Raw genomic sequence first — 26,879 nt, forward strand, 5'->3', positions numbered from 1 at the left:
ATTATTATTATTATTATTATTATCAACATCATCATCAGAACTAATACCGGGATTGCAGGCAACTGCCAATAGGCCCTTCAGCACTCATCTTGCTGTGCCTGCCTCCTCTCCCAAGAAGACACAATCCAGGCCACCCACTGCAGCAATTGAAGGGATGCCTCCACCCTTAATCCTGGGGGACTGCTTGTCAGGGATCGTGCCAAGGAAGGCTGCACAGATGAGGAATGGTGGGAGCCTCCCCCTCCCCCTGCTCCTTATCCAGATCCTGAATCTTCCCAGGAGCAGTGGAACTGTATAGATTTGAAACAGTGATTCACAGAGGGACATAGTTCAGAAGACAAAAGTTAGGAAGAACTGGGTGGTGAACAGCTAGGAGGAGAAGAACCGGGGGAGAGAGAGAGAGTTAACAGACACTGGTTTGCTGGAAAGGGTCCAACTGATCAGTCTAAGGTCACAGAGATTAGATAACGTAGCTGCACAGAAGGCAGTGGTTGCGAGATCAGGTTGCAAGACGAGGGTGACTCGGGGTGTGTGTGTAAACCTTAACTGGGAGCACCTTTACTCCGAGAATGGACTCTTTGTTCTTCCACTGTGATCATTAAAATCTCTTTAAATGGTAAGAAACTATATTTACTTTGTTCTGCTTATCCATGGCCAAAGGGAGGGGGGAAGCCGCTTCCTCAAAGCCTGACATTGCTTTTCTTAGGATGGAAGCACAGAAGGAAAAGCAGCCAATCCTGCGAAATGCCCTTTTGAGTCCCCAATGGGAAAATGACCCCCTGTGGCCCTAAAAAGGGTCAGCTGGGCATCATTGCAGGGACACGACCCATGCTTTGCCCTTTACCTTAAGCTCTTTGCTCAGCTTGTTCAGCTTGCGGAAAAGTGCGAATGCTATGTTCTCCATCACTTCTGTCTTCAGGGTCTTGAAGCTGACTACCTTCCACTCATTCCAGTGGACCTCCCACTCTTTGGTGATCTCCCACACTTGCTGGATGTAATCCAACTCCTGCAGGGGGCGCAGAAGAGAGGTCAGCGACGGCAAGCTCGCCTGCAGGCCTACCCCAGAATTCAGCTTCCTTCTTTCTGGTGGAGGAGGTGGTGGACGGGTCGGTCAAGGCAAGCTCCCTCCCCGCAGAGCCAATCCTACCCTCTCCAGCTTCTGAAGGTCCTTGGAGGCCGGCTGGTCGATCTTAAAGATGCCCAGGTTAGAACGAAGGGTGTTCTCCTCCTCCTTCATCTGGGCCAGCAGTCGCCTCATTTCAGCAATCTGCTCCAGAGCAGCATCGGCCGACAAGGCGCTGGTGAAAGGACCTAGCATGGAAGGAGAGAGAGGAGGAGTCAATAACCCCAAGCCCTTTTCTTCCTCCCTGCCCTCTCTGCTTGGCCATCCAGTTGCATAAGGAGTCTGGAGGAAGGCAATGATAGGTGAAGGCAGCAGTGCTCAGTATAAGGTGAGACAGAGACCTGGTTACAGGTGTGCTAGGATGTCAGTCCCACTGAGGACAGAGGCTTACCCCCGTCATAGAATGAATTGTACACCTGGAAGTTTTGGTGCAATGTGAACAATGGTTTAAATGACACGGTGCTTGGTCTCACGTTTTGAGTTAGCACATGCCCTATGTCTGGATGTTCCAAGATAAGAGAGCAGGTGCACTGGGTTATCACAGCAACACCAGCAAGGTTGAGTGTGCGACTTGATGACTCCTTCGCCTTCCCATTTCGGGAATGCTTTCGTTATGTGAAGTCCTGTCCTGACGCCTGCCCATGTCTCGGTCCTGTTTGCTGTCAGGGTCTGACTCTGAATCTGCGAGAGTCAGGGGAAGAGGCTGCGGGTTTTACACAGCAGCGATAGCTAGCATGGCGACAGTGTTAGTCAATCTCTCTGTACATATGCATCCTTACTTCAAAGACCAGAAGTACTGTATAAAGTCCATAGTAGTGTTTAGCTTTGTCTTATGTCTGGAGACAATAAAGACTTTGTTACTTAGAACTGTATGGGAGAGAAGTTGCTGTTTTTCTTTTTATTATGTATTTTGTGGTTTTATATCTTGATTTTATTCTGTGAACCACCCTGCGACCCCCGGGTATAGGGCAGTACAGTATATAAATTCTAACAACAACAACAACAACAACAACAACAACAACAACAACAACAACAACAACAACAACAAGGGATTCAGGAAGAAGCCGTTCTGCTGGGAGAAGGAAATCTCTGAAGACTTGGCTGGGACTCTGCATACATCACACGGGTTGAGGAGTGGTGAGCTACCAAACCGAATTCCAACAAGAAGCAACCCCAGGTGTCATCAAGTCCAACCCCTTGCAATGCAGGAAATAAGGAGAGCCCACCACGTTCCAAGGGAGTCCGTTCCACTGTCGAGCGGCTCTTACTGCCCATGTAACTACATTGCACCTTCCTTCTCTGGATTCCTTCCAGGAGGAGAATCTGCATCTCACATACAAACACAACCCCCGCCGGGTCTGTTCGGTCCTTAGCTACTACGGCTGCCTTTGCAATTGGCTCACAAGATGGCTACTGCCACAGCCAATGGTAAGCCACTTCCTTGCAAAGGCAGCTTCGGTGGCTGGGGACCAGGCAGCGGGCGGGACGGTGCCAGTGGCAACCTTCTCCTTCCTGGAGAACAGTATGAACTTGCTGCACAATAATCCCGAGGGGGTTTACTTCCAAGTAAATGTACAAAGGATCAGACAAGAAGCCTCCCTTGTGGCGTGTGCAGATGGGAGCCAGGAGGCACATTTACCAGACGCAGCCCTGGCTGCGGGCCTCCAGTTAAGAGTTTAAGATGCCTGTAAAAACAGCAGGAGCCAGATTTCCATCGAGCCTGGGCTGCTTTACAGATTCTTCTGAGGCCTTTAAAACAAGCAAAGCCCAGGCTGAGGTTTCACGCAATCGACCAAAGGGGAGGGGGTGGGATTCTTTGCCTTGCAAAGGGAAAGGTGCCCTTGGCTGTAAAAAGACTTGGCCACCGAGGAGGGAAAGAGGGTGGGGGTGGGGGGCAGAGAGAGAGAGAGAGCGCCTGGGCTCCCCCCTGCGGCCATTTACCATTGGCGCCAAAGTCTTGCAGGAGATTCTGGGCCTTCTTCTTGAAGTCGTCTGCACAGTGGATGAGGCCCGTCTTGAACTTCTCCTTGTGCTTCTTCAGCATGGCCTCGCTGTCCAGGATGCACTGCTGGAAGGCCAGCCACTCCGAGTTCAGCTCCCCAAGAAGCTGCAGCACCTGGAAGCGAGAGGGGAGGAAGAGGAGGAGGAAGAAGGAAGAAGAGAACACAGAGGTCAGAGGAAGGGGATCAGAGGCAAGGAGGCACTCCAGAGAAGAGAGAAGCGTGACCTCCCCCCTTCCCCAAACAGCTGCTCCCTTGCTCTGCCTGCCCGCCACCATGCCCGCCACCCTCATCCCAGAGATCAATCAGATTTGTGCCTGGCTCTTGCCCTCAGCAGGGCGCGTAACTTAATTCCGAGAGCGTCTACCTCAGCAAAAAAAGGGAGAATATTACGTTCAGGATCACTTTGGCAGGGAAAGAGGGAGAAGGAGGAGGCCGCCCTCCTCCCATGGCCGCCAGAGAGCCCCTCGCACCTCTTCCTCCACTGCAACCTCGTACTTCTCGAGGATGGCAAACTGCTCGTGGATGGGGGGGATCTGCCCCTCGATCTTGGGCAGCTCGTTCTGGAGGGTCTCGTGCAGCTGCAGGCTCCGGCTGAGCTCCTCCAGGGTCTGCGGAGGACGGCTGACACTGTGCGGGGGGCAAAGGGGGTCCAGTCAGAGGGAGGATCCGGAGGCTGGGGCAGAGAACACTTCCGGGGGGAGGGGAGGGGCGGGCTCGGTACTCACTCGGCGGCGTTGTCCTGGAGGTAGGCATACAGCTCCCTCAGTCGGCTGGTGGCCATCTCATTCAGCAGGTTGGTCAGCTTGTGCTGCCACTCGTTGCAGTGCTGGACCACGGCGGACTTCAGGTGGGAGCAGTCCAGGAGCACAAACTGGATGCTGAGCACCGTCTCCTCCTTCTGGACGTTGTTGGCCACCTCCATGTACCTGCAGGGGCCATACGAGCCCAGTAAGAAAAGCAGGAGGGCTTTGCCTGGAGACCTCAGCCCCATCCTATCCTGCCCCACTCCTTCCAGAGGCTCCAACTTCATGAAAGAGGAACCGCTGCCAGACAACGACACCCCCAGGGAAGCCCTCTGCATGCTGCTGAACTGTGACAATTCCCAGCAGTTATGACGTAAGAACCAACCACCACCACCACAACAACAATTTATTTATACCCCGCCCATCTGGCTGGGTTTCCCCATCCGCTCTGGGCGGCTCCCAACAGAATATTAAAAACACGTTAAAACATCAAACGTTTAAAACATCCCTAAACAGGGCTGCCTTCAGATGTCTTCTAAAAGATAGTTGTTCTATTTCGTTGGCATCTGACGGGAGGGCGTTCCACAGGGCAGGTGCCACTACCAAGAAGGCCTCTGCCTGGTTCCCTATAACCTCATTTCTTGCAGTGAGGGAACTGCCAGAAGGATCTGGGAGCTGGACGTCAGTGTCTGGGCTGAACGATGGGGGTGGAGACACACCTTCAGGTGTACTGGGGGCCAAGGCCATTTAGGGCTTTAAAGGTCAGCACCAACGCTTTGAATTGTGTAGGTCTTCCAGGACTGGTGTTATGTGGTCTTGGCAGCCACTCCCAGCCACCAGTCTAGCTTCCACATTCTGGATTAGTTGCATTTTCCAGGTCACCTTCAAAGGTAGCCCCATGTAGAGTGCATTGCAGTAGTCCAAGCGGGAGATAACCAGAGCATGCACCACTCTGTGTCTGTGGGCAGGGAGGGTCCCATTCGGCGTATCAGATGGAGCTAGCAGACAGCTGCCCTGGACATAGAATTGACCTGTACCTCCATGGACACCTGTGAGTCCAAAATGACTCCCAGGACATAGCGGTTAGAGCGTCAGACTCGGGCCCAGGAGAGGGTCCAGTCCCCACTTGACCATGAAGCTCACTGGATGACATGGGCCAGTTACAGTCTCTCAGCCTCAGCTACCTCACAGGGGTTGCAGGGTTAGGATACAGGGCTACGCTGTCAGGAGTATGGGCAGGAGACAGGCTCTGGGACCTGTAGTGGTTTGCAGGACTGGGGCCTGCCTCAGCTTGTGCTGGAGGAGCAAGGAGTGGTCACTCAGGTGAGGCTTCAGCTTGTGCTGGAGAGGCAAGGAGGGGTCACTCAGGTGAGGCCACTTGATATCTCACTGCACCTGGTGGCAGGAGCTGGGAGGGATAAAAGCTCAGCATTTCCCTTCAGCTCTTGGCCACAGCAACGCTATCCCTGCCTGGTTGCCTCTGGCCTCTTGCTCCTTGGACTCTTGCCTTGCTGACGCCTTGCCCCTCAACCCTTGGACCTTATCCTTGCCGACGCCTTGCTCCTTGACTCCCAGACCATGGCCTCTGCCTTGCTCCTTGACCCTGTAACTGCCTGCTGCTGGACCCTCAGCCCTGCACCTGTTCCTGCTTCTACACCACCATCTTGCCTCTGGTCCTGACGTCCTCAGACAGGGCTTCAACCGCCCGCCGACCGGAACGTGACATACGCCACCTCGCGCTCCTCAGAAAGGTGCGATAGAAATGTAATAACAAATAAAAATAAGAAGGGCCCTGCTGGAGAGGGCCAGTGGCCCACCTAGTCCAGCGTCCTGTTCTCACAGTGGCCAGCCAGATGCCCCAGAGGGAAACCCACAAGCAGAATTCCAATGCAAGACCCGCTCTCCCCTCCTGTGGTTTCCAGCAACTGCTGTTCAGATCCAGTGCTGCCTCCAGCTGTGCAGGCAGAGCGCAGCCACCATGGCTAGAAGCCATCAATAGCAGCCAACATGGACAGTGGTCGGGGATGGTGGAAGGCATAATTCTGTAGTGCCACAGGTTTCCAACGGAGGGGCTGACAACTCAAGGGTAGCTGGAAAGAGAGAAGCGTGGGGCCTTTTGTGCAGACATGTTTTTTGTCCTTCTGTGGATGGCAGGACCCCAGTCAGAGGCGGATGGATCAGACCAAAAGGTCAAAGCAGGAATGGAGGAAGGTGCCCTATTCCTAGTGAGCTAGTTGGGGTCCATCTAGTTTAGTACCAGCTGCGCAATGTCTCCCGGGTTTCAGGCGGACCTCTTTCCCAGTCCTGCCTGGAGATGCCAGGGATTGAATCTGGAACCTTCTGCAGGCAAAGATGGGCTCTCTTTCCCCAAGCTCAGCATCCTGCTTCCCCCCTCAACCAACCAGAGGCCCCGCTGGGAAGCCCACAAGCAGGGCCTGCAGGCAGCTCTCTCCCCTTCCGTCGCACCTCAGCAACTGGTATTCAGAGGAGGTCGGCACGCCGCCCCTGCACTCAAAAGCCCGCCTGCGCTGCAGGAAAAAGGGGCTTTTGCAAAGCTGCTTGACATTCCGATGAAGTTTGCTGAACTCCTGAACAGCAGGTGCTCTGGTGTCACAGTAATGAATCTAACTTACCTAGGCGTAACCTACATAGATTATAGCCAGATTCTTTAATACATCACATCCATCTAATCTGCAATCTCACCTCACCTAGACTCTAAATAGGGTATCATTTGACCCAGATCTAAATATCCCAAGATTAATTCCCTGCTTCACGTTCTCGGCTAGCTAGTTGGAAGAGGCTGGGGGACGGGATGGAATATCTGGACATGCCGGGGGGGGGGTGGATTTTAGGCAAAGCATGCATTCACCCTCATGCAAGACTATTCACGTAGAATCACATGATGCATATGCTGTGAAAGGAAGACAGGCCGCTGCCTGGACACACGCAAGGTGCAAAGTGGCCCTCGGACCACGTCCGGCCATGTCCCTGGGATGCGCAATGGGAACAGCCACTTTGGGGAGAGAGAAGCGGATCCCTCCGTGCGATTTGTTAATTGAAACAGAGCTTTCCTTCCTATCTTCCTGACTCATTGAAGCAAGGAAGGCCAGCAGGTGGAGAATTGTTTCGGGCCCCAAGGGATCTTATTAAGTCTTCCTGTTTCATTTATTAATTCCCTGTCAACGGGTCAACGGGAACACAAAGCCAAACTCTATTAACAGGGAGAGCGAGGAAACAAACACAATTGGGGCTCCAAAGAGACAAAGGGGGCAATGGCAGCGCTTGGGGCCTGGCAGAGACGGATCGGGTGGAGGGATCCTTTGCGCCGCTCCCTCATTACGGGGCCCAAATTCACCTCCGTCCCATGCAGGGCCCGTAAATTAGGCGTGTCAGAAGCGCTGAGTCAGTAAAGCACAGCAGGGGAGGGCTGGGGGGGGGGAGAGAGAAAAGAGACTGGAGAGATTTATCCTGCCGCTAGGCCTGGCTCCCCTCAGCCGCTGCCACTTCTCCACAGCCTCGGCCCCCTGGCTTTGCCATCTGTGGGGATAAAACATGGCAGAAGAGGCTCTCCTGGCAGGGACTCATGGTCTGCTGTACTAACTTCCCCATCAAAAGTGTGGTGGGGTTTTATTTTAGGGGGGGGTCGCTCTCTTTCTTTTTTGCTTGTTGCCTTTAATCTGAGAACTCAGCTACTGAAGCACGCTGGAGAACACCGAGGCATCAAAAGCTCGTAAAACATGCTGTAAACGAAAAAGTTCAAAAGGCAAACGGCAGCTGCTTTGAAGAGGCCTCCGCCAGAGCCGCCAGCCCCAGGGACCCCCTTGACCTGGCCATGACACCGGGGCAGTGGAGGACTCCCGCTTTTTTTGCTCCGTCTTCCTTGCTTTTTTGAACCGCAGCAAGCCTCGAACCACCAAGGAGATGGAGGCTGCCTGGCATCCTCTCCCAGCCTCCCATCTCCCTCTCTACAGAGAGGCAAACCCCGGCGGGGGGCGGGGAGCTGAGTCTCTCTCGCTGCCTCCCTCCAAAGCACTCAACATGCTTGTTCAATAAATTATTAAAAGATTAAAGGATCAGGGATGGAATCCTTCCGTTTATCCCTCTCGTGTGTACACACGAACTGCTCTCGGCCAGGATGCCTTCATCTCAGAAGGCCTTGACCGGGTTCGGAGGAGGAAGAAGGAGGCAGGGAGGGAGTCTCACCAGCTTCCCTACCCATGCTGGGGAAAGGACCCGAATGCGAGGGGCCGGAGGAGATGCCTTGCTGTGTCAATCAGAGAAAAAGAAAAGGAAGGTGGCAGGAAGGAAATCAAACTTCTCCAAGTTGTGGAGAGCAGGCAAGCCTCCACATGCATACCAAAGGCAGGGGGCTAAGTAAATAGTCCAAACTCCGTAGGACGAGCTCAACATGTCTCAGACCACCCCTCATCTTTCTTCCCAAGCCCGCCCTCTTCCCTCTTCCGCGGACAACGTTCCCATCCACCCTGCTGAGCAGGCATGTGACCCCTGGGTGATTTATCTTGGACTCCTCTCTCTCTCCTCCACATTGGGTACACAGCCAAGCCATGTCGCTTCCCCCTGTAGCACTGTGAAAATGCAGACCCCCCCCCCTCTCTCAGCCCACTCTGTGAAACTGTGGTGCATGCCTTGGCCATTTCTCGCCTAGACCACAGCAACCTTCCCCTCTCAGTTCTCCCTCTCATTCCCCTTGATCCCCTCACCTCCATCCAATGGTCTGCAGCCAAAGCCACTGGTCTCTGCCATTACTCTGGCCGGACAATGACCCCCCTGAAATCCATACACCCAGGACTGACCCTCCCAATAGGCAGAGTGAGGCAGGCACTTCCATCGGCAATTGCTGGGAGGTGTGGAGGAATGGTACCGCCCCTGCTCCCCCAGCTAGCCTGCTACCTCTGTTGTAGTGGAGGACACCACCACTGCTCCTGTAAGGTTCAGCTTCTAGCTTGGTTGGTTTATGTACATGGAAAGTGGCGGGGGCAGGTAGCATCTTCATATCCTTTGTATTGGACCAGTCCTTCCTGCACCAGCTTCCTGCCCGCTCTCCAAGTCAGCACAAGCACCTTACCCTAACCTTCAAGCCCCTCTGTGACCTCTCACCTCTCTGCTCTCAGATCCCAACTCCCCACACGCCCTGCTTGTGCCCCTCGTCCCGTCAGCCTCCACCATCCAAAGCCCTCCAGCTCTCTCGCTGACTCTTTCAAGCTGCTTCCTGAAACGTCAGCATGACACCCTCATTTCTCTCCCCAAACCCAATTCCCGTTAATCCTTTGGCATAAAGCCCCTCGTTCCCATGCTCTATTGCAGCAAAGCCTGAGCGTGCAAAGCTGAAGCCACATCTTATTTCTCTGCTTACCCCTTCCCCTCCTAGATTCAGAGAGTTGGAAGGGACCTAAGGGTCATCTAGTCCAACCCCCTGCAATGCAGGAATCACGGTCAAAGACTCCCTGACAATTGGCCCTCCAACCTCTGTTTAAAAACCTCCAACAGAGGGTCAATCACCTGGCCAAGGTGTCAAACGGCTCTTGCCATCAGAAAGTTCTTCCTAATGTTTAGCCAGAATCTCCTTCCTTGCTCTGTCTTCTGTGCGACAGCCCTTCAGGAGATGGCTATCAGGTCACCTCTGCATCTTTTCTTCTCCAAGCTAAATATACCCAACCCCCTTAACCATTCCTCCTCTTGTTTCTCCTATGTCAATTTTTAGACTGCAAGCTCTTTGGGGCAGGGACCCTTTTTCCCATTCAGCAAAGCACCAGGCTCACTGATGGTGCTAGGTAACAAATAAAAGTGATGAACAATGAATCATGGAAAGCTCAGTTTCGTGCAGGCCCCCACCCCAATAAGGGCACCAGATGGAATGTGCCTGCCTCCCTGTCCTGAGGAGGGGGCACTCAGGAAGGGCAGAGGCTGTCCGCCCCAGCAAGAAGGTTTTTTACAGCCCCTGAGCCAAGCTGTCTGGCTCCTCTCGCCAGGCCAGCCCCGCTGGGCAGCGTCTCCGAGGGCGGCCTGGGCTTCCAAGCCTATTTGCCGAGTCTCCTGCAGCAGCTGGATCTTGTTTACAAAGCTCTTAATGTGACGTCTCCAGGGGGAGAGCTGTACAAACATCCAACTTGCACTCAGACTCTCTGTATTTCTCTCCCCGGTTTGGGTTTCTTAAAATCACTTTTGACATTTGCATGGAAACAGGTTTTCTTCTTCCTGCTGCTCATTCCCCCCAAAGCCATCGCTCAAGCTGCACTGAATTCCAGCCTCCTCTGGGGAAGGGGAAGGGCAGTTGCTGAGCAGCGCACAGCGGTGTTCGACAAGGGCTTGCAACAGAAAGGGGAAACAGACTGCCCTCCCCGGCTTGGGCAGCGGGGAAAACGCTGCGGGGAGTTCTGATCCGCAAACCTTTGTGTGTACACAGAGGGTAGAACAGCGCCTCCAGGGTGCAACTGCCTTATCTTCACTTGGGGCAGCCCCACCACAAGTTAAAGTCCCGAATGCCAAAGCCCAAAGCTACCCTGTAGGACAGGTTCAAATCCAGCACCATTCCCAGGTAAGAGCTGGGAGAAATGCCCTGCCTGAAGCCCAGGAGATGGCCCAGCGGTCTGACTCATTATAAGGGACCTGCCTATGTTCCCATCATGCAACTTTGTACTACGTCCATCTAGTCCAACCACCAGCAATGAGCAATCTCAACTGAAGCATCCATGACAGACGGCCATCCAACCTCTGCTTAAAAACCTCCAAGGAAGGAGAGTCCATCACCTCCCAAGGGAGTCTGTTCCACTGTCAAAACAGATCTTACTGTCACAAAGTTGGACTCTCCTTCCTTGTAACTTGGAGCCATTGGTTTGAGTCCTGCCCTCCAGAGCAGCAGAAAACAAGCTGGCAGCCCTTAAACTGTTTGAAGACGGCTCTCATATAACTTCTCAGTCTTTTCTCTGGGCTAACCTTCCCCAGTTCCTTCAACTGTTCTTCCTTAAGGCTTGGCTTCCAGTCCCCTGATCATCTTGGTCGCCCTCTTCTGTACCCATTCTAGCTTATCAATATCCTTCTTAAATTGTGGTGCCCAGAACTGGACACAGGACTCCAGGTGAAGCGGTACTATTCCTTCCCTTGACCTGGACACACTACTTCTGTTGATGCAGTCTAGAATAGCATTAGTTTTATTGCTGATGCATCACATTGTTGAATCATGTTCAGCTTATGTTCTACTGAGACCCCAAGTCAAGCCAGGTGTACTACTGACAACTGAGAGATGGCAGGCCCTGAATGAGAAACCTTGGCCCCACATGCCTGCAAGGGCAGATTCCACCTTTCCAGCAGGTGACTGGCGCCTGCTAGTTACACAGACCTCTCAGTGGAGCTCTCATACCTTTGCCTCCTGAATCGCCCCCCCTTCCCCACCCCCCACCTTCTGGTCCCTTTCCTTTCTCCTTAAAAGCACAGCCCTGCCTTTCTTCCACATGGTCTTTCATTGGCAAAGTTCTCTGGAGCAACCACATTTGCACCTGCTACCCGGGTGGCGCTGTGGTCTAAACCACTGAGCCTAGGGCTTGCCGATCAGAAGGTCGGTGGTTCCAACCCCCGCGACGGGGTGAGCTCCCGTTGCTCGGTCCCAGCTCCTGCCAACCTAGCAGTTCGAAAGCACATCAAAGTGCAAGTAGATAAATAGGGACCGCTCCGGTGGGAAGGTAAATGGCGTTTCTGTGCGCTGCTCTGGTTCGCCAGAAGCAGCTTAAGTCATGCTGGCCACATGACCTGGAAGCTGTACGCCAGCTCCCTCGGCCAGTAAAGTGAGATGAGCGTTGCAACCTCAGAGTCGTTCACAACTGGACCTAATGGTCAGGGGTCCCTTTACCTTTATGCCTATGGATCTGCCCAAGTGCCAACTTCTATAGTATTGATCCTGCCTTGCAACCTGGGCTTGTGCCTCTCAAGAGCTGAGAACGAGATCGGGCTGCACTTTCCAGGTGGAAAACTGATGGCGTGATCTTAGTGGCTCACTCAGGGCATGAAGGCAACAATCCTCTCCTCTTGTTGGGCTGCGAGCATTGTTGTTGACCCCCTCACCTCTGAATGTGGGGAGTTCCAAAGAGCCTCTTATAGGTTTCTCCTCAAACCCTCTTACCGAGCAGTGTCTGCATCGAAAGACGACACCAGGGGGTTGAGGTGCCGGTAGCGGTTGATGAAGGCATCCTTGTTGACCTCCCAAATCTCGCGGTACACATCCCAGGTCTTCAGGTACGCCTGGAGGTGTGTCGCGTTGGACTGCATGCCAGTGCTGATCTGCGCCTGGATTTTCTTTATGTCCTCGTCCCGGTCTGGGGGAGGATAAAGAAGAAAAGTCAAATTCTGTGATGCTGTCATGACAGCGACACCAGCAGACTCCACGCCGAGGCCATCAGTTCCTGGAGACGAAGAAACCGGTCCTCCTAGACCAGGCACCTCAGGCAGAATGGAGACGGGCAGGAGGGCCCACGCCATCAAAATTAGCCATGCAGCAGGACCCGGTAGCACCTACCCCAGGACTTCTTAAGGAACTCAAAGGCGACACTGCTGAACCTCTCACAAAATGTACAACTCCTAACTAAAATTGGCCTCCAAACAAGAGGCTTTGAAAGTAGCCAAAGTAGGCTCCTTAAAAAAAAAAGTGATTCAGGATTTACAGTATAGGGTAAATTAGTAGAAAGCATTATCAAATTTATTTATTTATTTAAAATATTTACAAACTGCCTTTCTGAACTATATACACCCAAGGCAGCAAATCATATAGCTTTAAAAAAAGGACAATATGTTATGATATGATTCATAAACTGAAAAGTTTAAAAAATGACAAAAGTAGCAATGCCTTAAAATAGGCTTGGGGTTTTTTAGTTCAAATAAAAACAGTGGGCAGAAGGAACAAGACAGTGGGAGGGAGCATGGGGTGGAGGGAACATTCCATCCCCCCCTCTGAGAATACTAGAACCAACATGGAACCAACATGGATGGGCAGCAGACTCAGGGCAGGCAATAGGAGGGTCCTCCTCCATGCAACACAAGGGAGGAGCCTAATCTGGATCAGGGCCCTGGTGGCAGCAGAGGTGGCAGAGTTAACCCTTTCCTTCTGCACTGTGGTCCCACCCGTCTCCCAGCTGCCCCAGGAGGACAGAAGCTGCACAACTGGTAGGTCACCCTGTCCAGTGGCAAAGGGGGTGCTGAGACACCAGCTCTGCATCGTTTCCCGAATCATCCTCGCCTTCCGTGATACAGTGCTCTGGTGTCTTCCAAGGACTCATAGAATCATAGAGGTGGAAGGGAACCCCAAGGACCATCTAGTCCAACCCCCTGCAATGCAGGAATCACAGCTAAAGAATCCCTGGCAGGTGGCCATCCAACCTCTGCTCAAAAACCTCCAACAAAGGAGGGAGTCCATTCCACTTTTGAACAGCTCTTAACATCAGAAAGCTCTTCCTAATGTTTAATCGCAATGTCATTTCTTGTGATTTGAATCCGTCGAATCATAGAATCTTAGGAGTTGGAAGGGACCCAAGGGTCATCTAGTCCAACCCCAAGCAATGGTTTGGGTTCTACTCTCAAGAGCAGAAGAAAACGAGCTTTTTCCATCTTTTATGTGACAGCCCTTCTGGTATCTTGCTATCATCAATCATCTCTCCTCTAAGCTTCACAAACCACCAGGAAAACAAGCCCTACAGGCTTTCTTTTACAACAACCTTTGCTGAGCTGGTGCCCTCTACTGCTGGGGAGCTGATGGCAGTTGTGATACAAGACATCCAGGGGGCACCAGCTTGGCAAAGGCTGTTTTAGCAGAAGCTGGGAACAATGATCAGGTGCGAGCCAAAGACACCTTCTTCCCCTCACCCCTTTTCCGGCATACGGGGGAAGGCGCCCGGCTCTGCCTGAACCTCCCCGCACAGGTCTTCTATTACTCAAGCGTCACCTAACTACCCAGACTTCCCGCAGAGCTTCCAGGAGATGCAAAACCAGCACCATGAATCACACATGGCGACACAAACAAGCCTAATGTGCGAGCATCTGCGAGGAAGGTGGGGGGGGGGGAAGGTAAGGGAAAGCAGCAGCGGCAGAATAACACCCAAGTCTTCCTGGGACTCAGCCCAGAAAAGAGGCTGAAGGAAGCGGCGGGGAGGGAGGGGGAGAAGAGGAGAAGGAGACAAAAGCCAGGAGGAGGTGAGCCGAAAGCTTGTGTGCGCAGCCGGTTCATACGTGGCTGGAGTTCAGAGTGCACCTCTCTCGCCCTCGCTCTCTCCTTGACTGCAGCCCCTTGCAAATTCCACAGCTCTCCTTTGCTTGCCAGCTGCACTACACAAGGACTGCTAAAGACCCTGTAATGACTCCCGAGCTAACAGGGAGGCCAGCTTGGCTCAGCTGCCTTCCCAGCTCAAAACTAACAAACTCCGCAGCTACTAAAACCCATCCCGCCCCCCACCCCCACAAAATGCACTCCACAAATCACCACTTTGTTTAATAATGCTCTGGGCGTCTCCTAACCCATTATAATGTCCTTCCTTTTAATGCTATTTGCACACCATTCTGTCCTCCCCAATAGCGCTTCTGATGCCCCCCCCCCATTTAAGGCAGAGACCAAGAGGCAAGAGGATTGGTGGAGGGGGTGTGGTGGAGCCAGTGTGGCATGGTGGTTTAGAGTGTTGGCCTAGGACAGGAGTCAGCAAACCTTTTCAGCAGGGGGCCAGTCCACTGTCCCTCAGACCTTGTGGGGGGCCGGACTGTATTTTTTTTTGGGGGGGGGAATTGAACGAATTCCTAAACCCCACAAATCGCCCAGAGATGCATTTTAAATTAAAGGACATTTTCTACTCATGTAAAAAACGCACTGATTCCTGGACTGTCTGCGGGCTGGATTTAGAAGGCGATTGGGCCGGATCCGGTCCCCGGGCCTTAGTTTGCCTCCCGATGGCCTAGGACCTAGGAGACTGGGGTTTGAATCCCAGGACTGTCACCCATTTTGCATCTCCAGGCCCATCAGCTCTTGGGCCTGGCATCTACCATGTTTATGCATATTTTCTGTATACAGAGGGTAAGAAGCATGTCATTATGTACCCCCTTTTCCTGATGATTATGATTGAATTCTGCACCAGCCACAGGCAAAACAGTTGGCTTTATCTGAAAGGTGTTTATCCTTGTGTGTACGAATGTCTCCAAGTGTGATGGGGGAGTTAAAGCCACTTGGAGACACCCAACACCCAAGGCGAGACTGAACCATTGGGGTTTTTTCCCTGAAAGGCTTTCCCCCAGGCTTTTAGATATCATTGTTTTCGCCCTGCTCATCAGCTTATTCAGGTTTTCTACAATTCTCCTGCCTTTAACATGCTTTTATCTGCTTTTATTGGGCAGTCTCCAACTAAGGCGTCTCATCAGTGCAAGGATTTGCATTTATGCAACCCTCTTCTCCGAAATCCCCACCCCCAGAGGAATCACGGAACCCCTGCAAAAGATTTAGGTGGCGTTAAGGAGGGGCAGGTTCCATTGAACAAGCGTAAATCCTTGTGCTGACTAGACACATTACTTGGCATCACACTGGATACAACCCGTTGTTTTTACTCTGTTTTTTAAATCATCTCAGGAACCTGGCTGAAGGGTGGGGCTAAGAATTCCTAAAATAAAGTATGAAATAGGTAACTGAGTAAGATTTTGGAATTGACTTTTCATTCCTGCCTGGGCTCGGAAGCACACAGTCCTGGTGGTGGGCTTTGTTTGATGCAAGCTTTGAATGGGAGAGCCCAGTGCCCTCAGATCTGGCATGGGAGAGGGACAGAAGCCACAAAGAAGGCCTGTCTGTGAAGAACTGACAGTTTGCGCTGCATGGCCTTCAAGCCAAAGTGGCCTCCTTACCCACGAGCATGTAGATGGGGTCCCGGGGAAACTTGCGCCTGACGAGGATGTCTGGGAGGTGGCGGAAGACAGAGATGCTGGTGATCAGGTGGGCGCTGATGTCATTGACCATGCTGGCCAGCTGGGCAAGCGTTGGAGAAAACTCCACCTGCAGAAGCAAAAGGGAACGGGTCAGCAGGAAGGGGGAAGAAGCCCAAAGCAAACTCCCTAGAGAAGAAGCACTCAGCATCACTCCCCACCCCAGAGTCCCAGGCTAGGGTTGGGACCTGAGCAGAAAGAAAATCTCCTGGTAATATTTTTTTTAAAAAAATCAGCAAATGCTTATTTCACCATAATCATCATGTGCAATTCCAAAATGTGACGCAACGGCATCCACACGCATTCTCCCCACCTTGCAATTAATTTCCTACACGGCACTGGGGTTCTGCTTTTCAAAATTAAAATGCGTGAATGGCGAGGTGTGGGGCTTCGGAGCACCTTCCCTGAAGAGCTCAGGGGCAGGCAGAGGTGGAAGGCGGCAAAAGGCTCACCTGAGGGGTCTGGCCTGGATAGTTATCCTGCAGAATCACCTTCACCCTGAAGAGGGGGTTGGGGCTGCTCTTGCCATCGCCGTTAATGGCTTTGGAGAGCTCCATCAGGGACCACTTGACATTGAGGCGCAGGGCGTCTTCCATCATCCTGTCCATCTTCGTGGTGTAGTTGTACCAGTGCTGATGGACCTGGGGGGCAGGAGGAGGGGGAGGGACAAGTGGGGAAATGTTCGCTCTTTCTAGGATCAAGCATGTCGGTTGTGCCCCTGAATCCCTCTGGAAGCAACTTTGCCCAGGGATGCCAAGGACAAGCGGAGCCTGTTAATGAGGGAGCAGCTGGCCCGATGCCCAGGCAGCCCCACCTTCCTCCATAAGCACGCTCAGCACTTCAGCAAAATGTCACGGCCCCTGCTGGGACTGCCATCCCACAACAAAGCTAAGGGAAGCAACAGCGCCACCTGCTGGCAGATACAGGAATCAAACACGCAGTGTGCTTCATTTCCCTTCAGTGTCATTCAGGTTTTTCCAAAGCACTTTGAACGAGGCTGCTTTGCAAAGTAGGAAGGCTGGCCTTCCCGGCCTCCTCACCTCTGTCCCATCGTTCTTAAAGACTTCGTATGTCTGCCGCATGATGTCAATGCACTCTTCGTGGATGGTGACCATTTTCTTCTGCACCCAGGCCCGGTGTTCTTCCTGGTCCTCCTCAAACTCCAGGTCGTTGTAGACCCTTTTGCCAGTGATGCGCACCAGTAAAGCCTCGCTTATCTGCTGGGCCTTGCGGGCGATGGCCAAGGTGGAGGCCTTGTATTCATTCACAATGTTCTGCACCTGTATGGGAAAACCAAAGGGAAGGGGGGGAGGAAGGGACTTAAGTAGGTTCAGGAGGGGAAAGCAGGGCAGACGTAGCGCTGGAAGAGGCACCAAACCCATATGCCTAGTGCGGAGACCAGCCTCCTTGCTGCATTAGGAGAGGCCTGGGGAATTCCTGCTTGAATACCTCCTGGGCAGAGCAGCCCTGGAGCCACGAGGAAAAGAGCAGAAGGGAAATGGGCAACCGCACACTGCAGGACTGCCAGGTGGGGGTTTCCGCAGGGATTTTGCCAAGAGGGGGAGAAATTAAAACATTTGAAGCCTTTTTACTCACAAGAATAGTGCCTGTACGTTTGGCCTCCTATCACCTAGGTTCTATAGATGCTAAACATGCATTTAAAATAATAGTAATAATAATATAAACAGTAGGAAGATGGAAAGGTGGGTATCTGGGGGCTATGGCTCATCTGGGGAGAAAGGACTTGTCCCCCTTTGTCATCATCCCCTGCCTGCAGATGATAATGATGATGATTAATTGAATTTATATACTACCCTATACCTGGGGGGGTCTCAGGGCAGTTCACAGAATAAAATCCATATCTAAAACCACAAAATACAAAATAAAAATAAAAACAACAACCCACTTCCACTTGTGCCCTGCCTAGAAAGCATGGGTCTTATCCCCTTGCCCCGCTCCTTTCCAAAGGAAACCCCATTCTTTAGCTATAGATTGGAACAAACGGCAATCTGGGGGGAACTTGAATTGCCATTTGCTCCAACTGAGCTGCGAAGAGCCAGTTTTCACCGGAGGAAAGCGGCGGAACAAGAGGAAGTGTAGATAAGCCCCCATTCAAAAAGTAGGTGCTTGCGTGGAACAGTAAGTGGTGTGGAGGGCAGACAAGTCCTAAGGCAGAACAAACCTTTTGGATAAAGGAAAGCCTGTCCAGAACGTCCCTAGAACACTAGGGATCTGAGCACAATTTTCAAAGAAGCCCAGAGTACATGTAAGGTGCACAGATTTGGGGCGGGGGGAATGTCACCTCTGCCAGCGGGCAAGCAGTTGCTGAATCAAGCCTTGAAGTGGGCATTCCATTCCCCCCCGCCGCCCCGTCCCACAGAGGTCTGGGAAGGGAGTAACAGATGCCTCCAGCGGCCTGCAGGGTCCCCAGCACCCCAGGGCAGAAAGCAGCCTGACCTTGCTGGCATGCAGCCGGCATTCTGATATAAAGACGGTGCTTGCTCCTTTGAGGGACCAGTGCAGCTTCTTCAGGCCAGGCTGGATCTTCCTGTCCAGATAGCGAATGCGCTCCCGGAAGAGGCCCCTCTCCTCTGCGGACAGCATGCTGATGATCCTGAGCACCAGGGGCGGCAGGGGGAGATGGATGAGACCCAGCAACAGAACCAGCACTTCCTTCCCCACCAAGCCAGCCAAAACGTTGCAAAGTCCGAAGTCTTACGGCCAATTTCCCACTATATCCAACCTACAAGCAGGAGCATGAAGACAGAAGACCTTCCCAATTGTTGCTTTTCAGAACCAATGTTATTCAGATATAGACTGCCCTTAAACATGGCTGTTCCACATAGCCATCACAGCTAACAGCGCTTTGACTGCTCCATGAATTCATCTAATTCCTTTTTAAAACTGTCTGACCTGGTGGCCATCGCTACCTAATGAGAATTGGCAATCTAAACCTTTCCTTTACCTTTTACCTTTTACTCATAGTCTTCGCTAAGTAGAATTGCACACACAGTTTCAGTCCCTATTTAGGGCAAACTGTCATTTATTCTTGTCTGCGCTGGTGATTGTTAATAGAGAATGAGGAGGTGGTCTTTATCCCAGACTAATTAACCTGGGGGATTCGCGGGTGCGATTCTCCCCTGTGTGTATCTTAAAAGCCTCTTGCGTCTGAATGCTGATCCAAATAAAAGCCTGGCACACAGGATGGTCTCAGGCAGCCTTCCCTGAGCTAACCGGGAGGGTTTGATGAGAAAGAGGGATTGAATGCTGCCCATTTCTCTCCCGCGGCACCAGCTTGGTCTCCAATTAATTCCCAAGTGGGGGAAAAGCTAGCACAAAAGAAATGCTTACACTTGTGTCATGATAAAAATACAGCTGCCAAGACAAAGCTCGTTTCAAACAACACTTTCTCTGCAGAGAAACGCCTCTGTGTCACACTTCAAAAAGGAGACTGTGGCAAAGCAAAGGGGGGGGGAGAGAGAAAGCCCCCTCCTTGCCCAACGCACCTTCCTTCGGAAATCTGAGTCAGGAAGCAAACCGCTCTTCTGATCACCTTATGAACGTGGCGACGCCATAATATGGAAGCGAGGCTGATGCCACAGGAACCTCCTGATGAACCTCACCCACCCCTTGGAGCATGTGGTAGTTTGGTTGGCAGGGGGAACTGCACCCTCCTGCGGCAGGAGAGGCAACAGCAGCAACACTGGGGTTCAGGATGGGGGGGGGGACGGAAGCATTGCTTCCGTACGTTGCCAACACAGCATCCCTTGGACCATCATGAGCCAGGCAAGGAGGAGAAGGACGGTGGGATGTCCTCCCTCCAAGGAAACAGAAGCAGGAAGACCTGGGCGTTTTCCATTGCCCGGGTGGGAGAGCTCACCCCCAGGCCTCCCCCCAATGACTTTTCTGTGTGCCTCATGTTTGTTCCTCCCTAAAGAGAATGGTCCAGCCAGGCCACTGTTGCAGACCAAGGGCTTCAGAGGGAGCATGAACTGGGAGCGGGGAGGCTTTTCCCATGAGGATGAAGCCCCCAAGTCTGTTTTGCATAGCCCTGTCTACAAAAGCAAGTGGAATATAAAACCCATATACGGCTACCATCCTCCACTGAAGGAGGAGGGTTCCGTTAGTGAGACGAGAGGAGGTGCTATGAATGGACCACAGGGTCAGCTCTGGCCTTTGAGGTCAAAGCATCTAGGGCCCAGAGCCCCCTCTCCCCCGCCCTGCAATCCAGACACCTGGAAACATTTCCACGAAAGAAAGGAACGCTGCCATCTTTGCACTGTGCCAGACCCTTTACAAATCATAATACTCAAATCCTTTCCAAAGCAATGAGAGGGGGGGCATTCAGATGAGCGTGGGAGGAGCGGCTAAAAGGTGCCTCTGGTTGTTAACTGCCATCCAGCCACGTGTTAACCAGAGATTCAAAGAAGCAGCTGCCTTCTGTCCTAAGCGGCAGGCAGGGAGGACAAATTAGCCTTTGCTGGCTGTAAGGCGAGAGGCACCAGAATTTGTGAAATTCACTTGTTCTATTCCACAGAACTGTAGAATTGGAAGGGGGGGTGCAAGGGGTCATTTAGTCCAAATGCAGGCATCGCAGCTAAAGAATCTGCGAATGATGAGGGCGGAAGCTAGCAATCGCCCTCCCGAAATGGGCAGCGTACCTGTTATAGTCTCGTGCCACCAGCAGCAGGTTCTCCCTCAGGTTGCGCAGGTCCTCCTTCCTCTCGTAAACCTCGACCACATAGTGGGGGATCTCAAAGAGCACCCTTTCCCAGTAGTGGATTTCCACAAATAACTTCAGCAAATGCCTGGAAGGAGAAGGGACAGAGGCACAAGGGGGTGGGAGGGGCGTCCAGCCTCCCAGCACACGCCCAGGCTCCACGGTGCAAGGTTCCCACCGCCGCCAATCGGCTCGCTCACTTGTCAAAATTGATGTCCAGCATCCCGGGCTTCTCCGTGCTCAAGATGAGGAGAGGGGTGTCCAGGCGCTTCAGGCTGTCCTTGTCGAGGGTCAGGGTCCATTCGTGGAAGGTCTTCCGCTCAATCTCGTCCATGGCCTGGACGAGCAGCTGATAGGTCTGGAAGCTCTCTTCTCCGGTCCCAATGTGGGGGATGAAGTGGGCCTTGGTGAGACACTGCCAAGGAGGAGAGGAGAGGGCCCTGCTCAGGAGCCACGCAAGGCGGCTCCCGGGAGGGAACGGACACACCGCTCGTCCTTGCACAGATGGCCAGCGAGGTGTGCAAGGTGAGGGACAGCTAAACTTCTCACGAACTGAAGATGCAGGTCCAGGGATTTGCCCATCCACTTTGAGCAGCAGTAAGCAGAACCCAGCTGAATCAGGCCGACACCCTAGTCCAGCATCCCATTCTCATGGGGGCCCAAAATGTGTCTGTAGGAAACTGGCAAGTGGGACCAGAACACAACAGCGCTCTCCCTACATGTAATCCCCAGCAACTGACTGGCATTCAGAGGTATATCGCCTCCGACAGCTAAGACAGGACATAGCCACCCTGGCTAGTAGTCGCCAATAGCCTTATCCTCCGTGAATTTGTCTAACCCCCTTTTAAAGCCATTCTAGCTCGTGGCCATCACTGCCTCCTGTGGGAGGGAGTTCCACAGTTTAACTGTGCACTAAGCGAAGAAGCATCTGGGGCACAGAGTCTTTTCCATCACCCGAGAGGCCGTCAGGGACCGATGCTCTGCCACCCCCCCGTTCACTTAAAATGTTCTGGCAGGTCCATGTTCTCCTAAGCACAGAAATACGATAAGTTGGCCAACCACCATTTCCCGCCACAGTAAAAACGCAGCGTCCGGGTTCTCTACCTGTAGTCAGGCTCCCCTCTTGCACTGAAAGAGTGTGTGTGACTATGCCTAACCGAAAAAGGGGTAATATTAACTTAATTATCACAGCACACGCCCTAGTCTTTGCAAGTCGGAAAGAAGGAATACTAGCGGAGCAGCTGATGATTTTGAGGCTCACCTGCTTTTCACGCTCCCCCCCTTTCCTTCCTCCCCCAGGATCCATCCCCCAGTCTTGAGCTCAGCTAGAACATTAGTTCGCTACTTGGGTCAACGGTGGGCACAAGCGAAATGGGAAAATAAAATCCTGGTTGCCCATTAAACTCTTTCCGGTGGGTGTACTAAAGAAAACAACATATGTCACCTAGAAAAATTGGGCCAATTATTAGTGCCAAAATAAAAAATATAAAAAGCTTTTAAGAAGCTTTTGTCATTAGCAAAGCTGAATCAGGCACCACTTGTTGGTTTCCCCAGCGTGATGGTCTCCCAGCCAACGCTCAGGAAACGATGCCGTGGGCCAGGGTGCCAACGCCAATGGCCTTCAACGAGGACCCAGCAGAGAAGGGGACGGCTTGGCCTGCTTCCAAACTGGACACTGACTGTGGAATAGCCACACTTCGTTCACTCAAAGGGCATTTGCACAGCGCTGCAAACAAAAATCCCCCTCTTGCACTTCCCCTGCGCAGTGCTAATAAAATCCAACTTATTTTTTTAAACTCAGCTGCACAATTTCCCCAGGTGTAGATGACCTACTGTGCTGTTATTCTGGCTGTTAATGGCATGTATAGATTGCCGTAGCCATTTCCTTCTCTATAGCCCCAGTTCTCTAGGAATCAACTCTATCACTTTAAGCCTTCGCTAACAGCATTAGCTTTATATCCATTTTTTCTTTCTCCCCAATCCTAAAAAGCAGCAGAGTAGGGGTTAGGAGTGCAGCAAAGTGGCAAGTATTGAACCCTTTCCCCATATGCAACAGACCCCAAAGGATCACGGCACCGGGGGTGGGGTTTCAATCCATGCCCTACTGAGTTGTTCCCCAAAGCTACTTACTCCCCTGGCTAAAATACAGTAACCATAAGTGCCAACTCCCTAGGGCCCTGAGAAGAAGAAGAAGAAGAAGAAGAAGAAGAAGAAGAAGAAGAAGAAGAAGAAGAAGAAGAAGAAGAAGAAGAAGAGTAGTAGTTTGGATTTGATATCCCGCTTTATCACTACCCGAAGGAGTCTCAAAGCGGCTAACAATCTCCTTTCCCTTCCTCCCCCACAACAAACACTCTGTGAGGTGGGTGGGCCTGAGAGACTTCAAAGAAGTGTGACTAGCCCAAGGTCACCCAGCAGCTGCATGTGGAGGAGCGGAGACGTGAACCCAGCTCCCCAGATTACGAGTCTACCGCTCTTAACCACTACACCACACTGTCTCTCTGAGTGCCCAAGCACCCATAAAATTCCCCACGGGGGGGCCATGCACCCACAAATTTCAGTGCCAGGGCCACACATGCTGCATGGCACCCACGGCCCCGGGAACCCACGTTCATGGGGCCAAGTTGGCACTCCTAGCGGGAACAAAACCTGTTATGGAAGAATGTGTCTTCTTCTCCCCATAGTTCCTTAAAACAAGGGGACCCCATGACTGCCCCGATCTCCCTACCCAAGGACAATGGCGCTCCTTTATCAAAGGCGGTTCATTCTCTGAGCTAGAATGTTCTGTCCAGACTTGGCAAGCCTCACCGCAAAAGCAGCAGCTTCGTTCCAGTCATGTGTGAATAGATCCCTACCTGTCAGCAGCTGGGAAATCCCATGCTAAACACTACTGCAAGGGGAGCTGCATGATCAGAAGGAATCAGATCCAAAACATATGTGTTGACGCACACATATTCCCCCGGGACACTGTCTACCAAAAAGCATGTTCCAAACCCCTCATTTCTGAACTTTGCTTTTTCGTTTGAATGTACAGAGCCAGGAAAGTATTCCCTGGGCGCAAGCGACTGGGTAAATTCCAGTAGCAGCAGCGGAGGTCGAAAAAATGTGCAGCACAGAGGAAGACAGAAAACAGGCAAAGAGGAACAGGAGTAAGTATTGAGGTCAAGCAAGGAAGAAGTGGGGGCATCCAGGTGGGCTCAAGGGGTTCTCCATCAGGAGGGCTGGTGAAGATCAGAACAGGAAAGGGTTATAGGTGTTTTCTGGACAACCACAAGTGGACACAATGAGGCCGGTGGAAACCCATAATAGGACCTTCTCAACAGTGGCCCCACAGCAGTGAAACTTCATCCCTTCAGAGATTCAGCAGGCTTCATCTGAACTTTCAGCTGCACAGAAGGGAAAGCCACTTGATAATTGGGGTTGTGGGCTTTCATGACAGTCCCGGCATTTTCAGGGCGGTTGGAGACTATGAATTCCTACTCCTGTGACTGTTTTCTAATTTTGAATTGTAAATTGTTGCAACCTGTCCTGGGACCTGCTGGTAATAAATTTAATAATAACAGGTATTATGATTTGGAGTCATAAATCAGGGCTGGTATATTGGGGTCTGGTGGAGTTCATTGTTATAGGCGTTGGCACAGTCATGCTTTATATGCTTTATGTGGTATCTTGTACAGGTTTTTTAAATCCTATTTTATATATTGTAAACTGCTTTGTGACACCTTTTCTCAAAAAGAGGATCAAGGGTTATATTCAACTGGTTTTTACTCAGAGCTGGCCCACTGAAATTAGTGGTCATGGCTAACTATGGACCATTAATTTCAGTCGGTCTACCCTGAGCAAAAGTTAGTTGAATGCAACCCTGCAAGTCCAATCAATCAATCCAAGAGCCCATCAGGGGCCAGGGATTTCCTGCAAAATGGCAGGGGAAGGTGGGCTGAGTTCAGAAGGAACTCAGCTTCCAGACTGGCCCAGTTGCTTGAAGTATCTGCTTCCACACCCACGGTCCTGAGTTCTAATTCTGCAGCACCCAGTCAGGAGGGCCGGAAACTCACCTTGTGAAAAGAAGACCGCAAGGAACCCGTGGGTTGCCAGCTCCGGGCCACGTGGAGGGTGGGAGCGAGGGAAACGGGCACTGTAGGCATGTGCATTCAACTGCCGAATGGCACCCGCATCACCCCAGAGATTGCAGCCCCAGAGGTGGCTCCGCTTTTTCCTTGCTTGACCTCAGCAGGTTTCTAGACAGCCTTCCCCAGCCTGGTGCCCTCCAGATGTTTTGGACTACAACTTCCACCACACAACCTGTGTTGGCCGGGGCTGACAGGGGTTGTGGTCCAAAACATCTGGAGGGCAGCTGGCTGGGGAGAGCTGCTCTAGAACTGAGTGAAAGAGAAAGAGAGACAGGAATCAGTAAGGGCTCCCAAAGCAAACTCTGCTTCCCAGCCTTGCTAGACCTCCCATATTCTGCCGCCAAACTTATTGGTTATTCACCCATCCCGCTGTGCTTCTTCCCTCCCACCCAGGCCACAAACGCCCCCACCCGTGTCCCTTTGTCATTGTGCCCAGTTGCTGCCTGATGACCCCCATCTCAGCTTGCAACTTGGCCCGCAGCACTTGAGAAATCAGGCGATCCCAGTGGGAAGCCTTGAGCCCTGGGCGTCCGTAGGCTTCTTGCCACACAGCATAGCAAAACCCTTTGCATCCCACACACCCTGGGCCTGAGAAACGCTGAGAAGGAGAGAGAGAGAAAGAGAAAGAGAGAGGAGGGGAGAATATGAAACTGCCTGTTTCCTCTGCCTGCCAAGAGCAGCGTTCAGGGACTGGCACACCTCGCCATTACACAACAAACATCAGAAGCAGGGCAGGGGAGCACCGGGGTCCAGGCGTTTGCCAGCTAATATCAACATAAAGGGAAGGCTCCTGGCAGGGGAGAAGCCGATTTTGGACAGGGAGGTTCAGAAGGGAGCTGATCCACAGGCACTTTTCCTTTTTACATCCTAACGCGGATTTTGGCAATTTCAATTTTCAAGTGTGCACAGAGCGAAGAGCCGGGGGGGGGGGGGAGGTTTGATTGATGGTGGAAAAGCCGTTTTGTTTCTACCCAACGTATAATTAAACCTGTCAGATGGAACTCGGAGACGGAGGATGTTATTGAGGTAAATAGCTGAGAAATAGACAAAAAAAAATTGATGAGGTTGCTTGATGAATAAAGAACAGCCGCCGCGACCATGCCAAGGGCCCGTTGTTTTGCTGACCTGCAGATAGTTGCCCCCGCCAAAAAATAATCTTAGAAGGGCTGGAGAGGAATACCGTCCCACCCTCTGCCCAAGCAAAACAAGACTAATGTGAAGGAGACGTGCATTACTGTAGGACAGGACTGTCTCTAAATCACTGAGCATTGTTTCACCAGTGCAGGGCAGAATACCAAGGTGGATCTCCTGTGGTCCACCTTACGGCTATACTGTATTGCCCTGGCTCCACCCAACAAAGCCAAGAGCCAGGGGGAGGGCTAGCCTCCGCCAGGTCTGAACCTTGCCTAGTACCCTGGGCCAGGGGAAAGGAGCAAAATGGTAGAGGAAAAAGAGCAAATCTAACCTAACAGGAACAGGAGAATGAATCACAACCGCGGGAGCAAAAGCTGTGACTCCTGCACTGCAGGGCCCTGTGGCTCCCTTCCAACCATGCAGTTCTATATCAACAGTTCTGACCGAGGCAAAGCAGGAAAAGGAAGCGACCAGCATGTCTGATACAATCCTGGTGGGCCTGGAGACAGTATGCTAATCCACTCCTGTCCCGCTGACTCCTGCTCACACGGAACAGAACAGGATGCGCAGCACGCAAAGCCAAGTCCACTACCTGCTCCTCAGCCGCTGACGCCCGAGGCGGAAGTTTCACTCTGCCTAATGTTGGGACCGGCCCTGCTGGCCACTGTGGTCTATTGCAGTCCTTAGAGCAAGAGCCTTACATTCATGGGTTTCTCAATGCGCCGTCGCAGAGCGCGCATCCAGTGCACCAGGCCCGAGTAATGGCACATGTGTGGCGGCAGGAAAGGGGTCCTCTTGCTCAGCTCCTTGTTGACCAGGGAAAGCTCTCTGTTGAATAGCATGAAGATGTCAACCGTCTTCTTGTCGAAGGTGCGCTTAATGGCCTGGGACAGAGAAAAGAGGCCTGGTGGGATGCCCTTTCCACAATGAGAAGCCATCGACCCTCGCCCCATAGCTGCCAAGTCTCCCATTTTCCCCGGGAAACCCCCGTTTTTACTTACCTTTTCCCGGTGGTCCCCCGTATCACTTCGTCTCCCGTTTTTCTCCGTTATTTTCTCCTGCCGGCGGCCATTT

The 26,879-nt window shown here is 52.2% G+C and overlaps 1 protein-coding gene across 3 annotated transcripts in view; it reads right to left on the reverse strand.

The window, feature by feature from the left end:
• DNAH2 (dynein axonemal heavy chain 2) overlaps positions 1-26,879 on the reverse strand; it is a 149,025-nt gene that overhangs the window by 77,994 nt on the left and 44,152 nt on the right. For all 3 annotated transcript variants that reach the window (XM_060281903.1, XM_060281902.1, XM_035134845.2), the window contains exons 13-25: positions 26,507-26,689; positions 20,745-20,959; positions 20,486-20,632; positions 18,282-18,438; positions 16,865-17,104; positions 16,277-16,465; positions 15,747-15,894; positions 12,004-12,196; positions 3,852-4,052; positions 3,597-3,753; positions 3,065-3,239; positions 1,148-1,311; positions 845-1,006 (exon numbers count right to left, since the gene is read on the reverse strand). In XM_060281903.1, the coding sequence (XP_060137886.1) occupies positions 845-1,006; positions 1,148-1,311; positions 3,065-3,239; positions 3,597-3,753; positions 3,852-4,052; positions 12,004-12,196; positions 15,747-15,894; positions 16,277-16,465; positions 16,865-17,104; positions 18,282-18,438; positions 20,486-20,632; positions 20,745-20,959; positions 26,507-26,689 (2,331 nt within the window). The remainder of the gene's footprint in view (positions 1-844; positions 1,007-1,147; positions 1,312-3,064; positions 3,240-3,596; positions 3,754-3,851; positions 4,053-12,003; positions 12,197-15,746; positions 15,895-16,276; positions 16,466-16,864; positions 17,105-18,281; positions 18,439-20,485; positions 20,633-20,744; positions 20,960-26,506; positions 26,690-26,879) is intronic.

The sequence above is a fragment of the Zootoca vivipara genome, chromosome 13 (assembly GCF_963506605.1).
Source record: "Zootoca vivipara chromosome 13, rZooViv1.1, whole genome shotgun sequence".
Classification (NCBI taxonomy): Eukaryota; Metazoa; Chordata; class Lepidosauria; order Squamata; family Lacertidae; genus Zootoca; species Zootoca vivipara.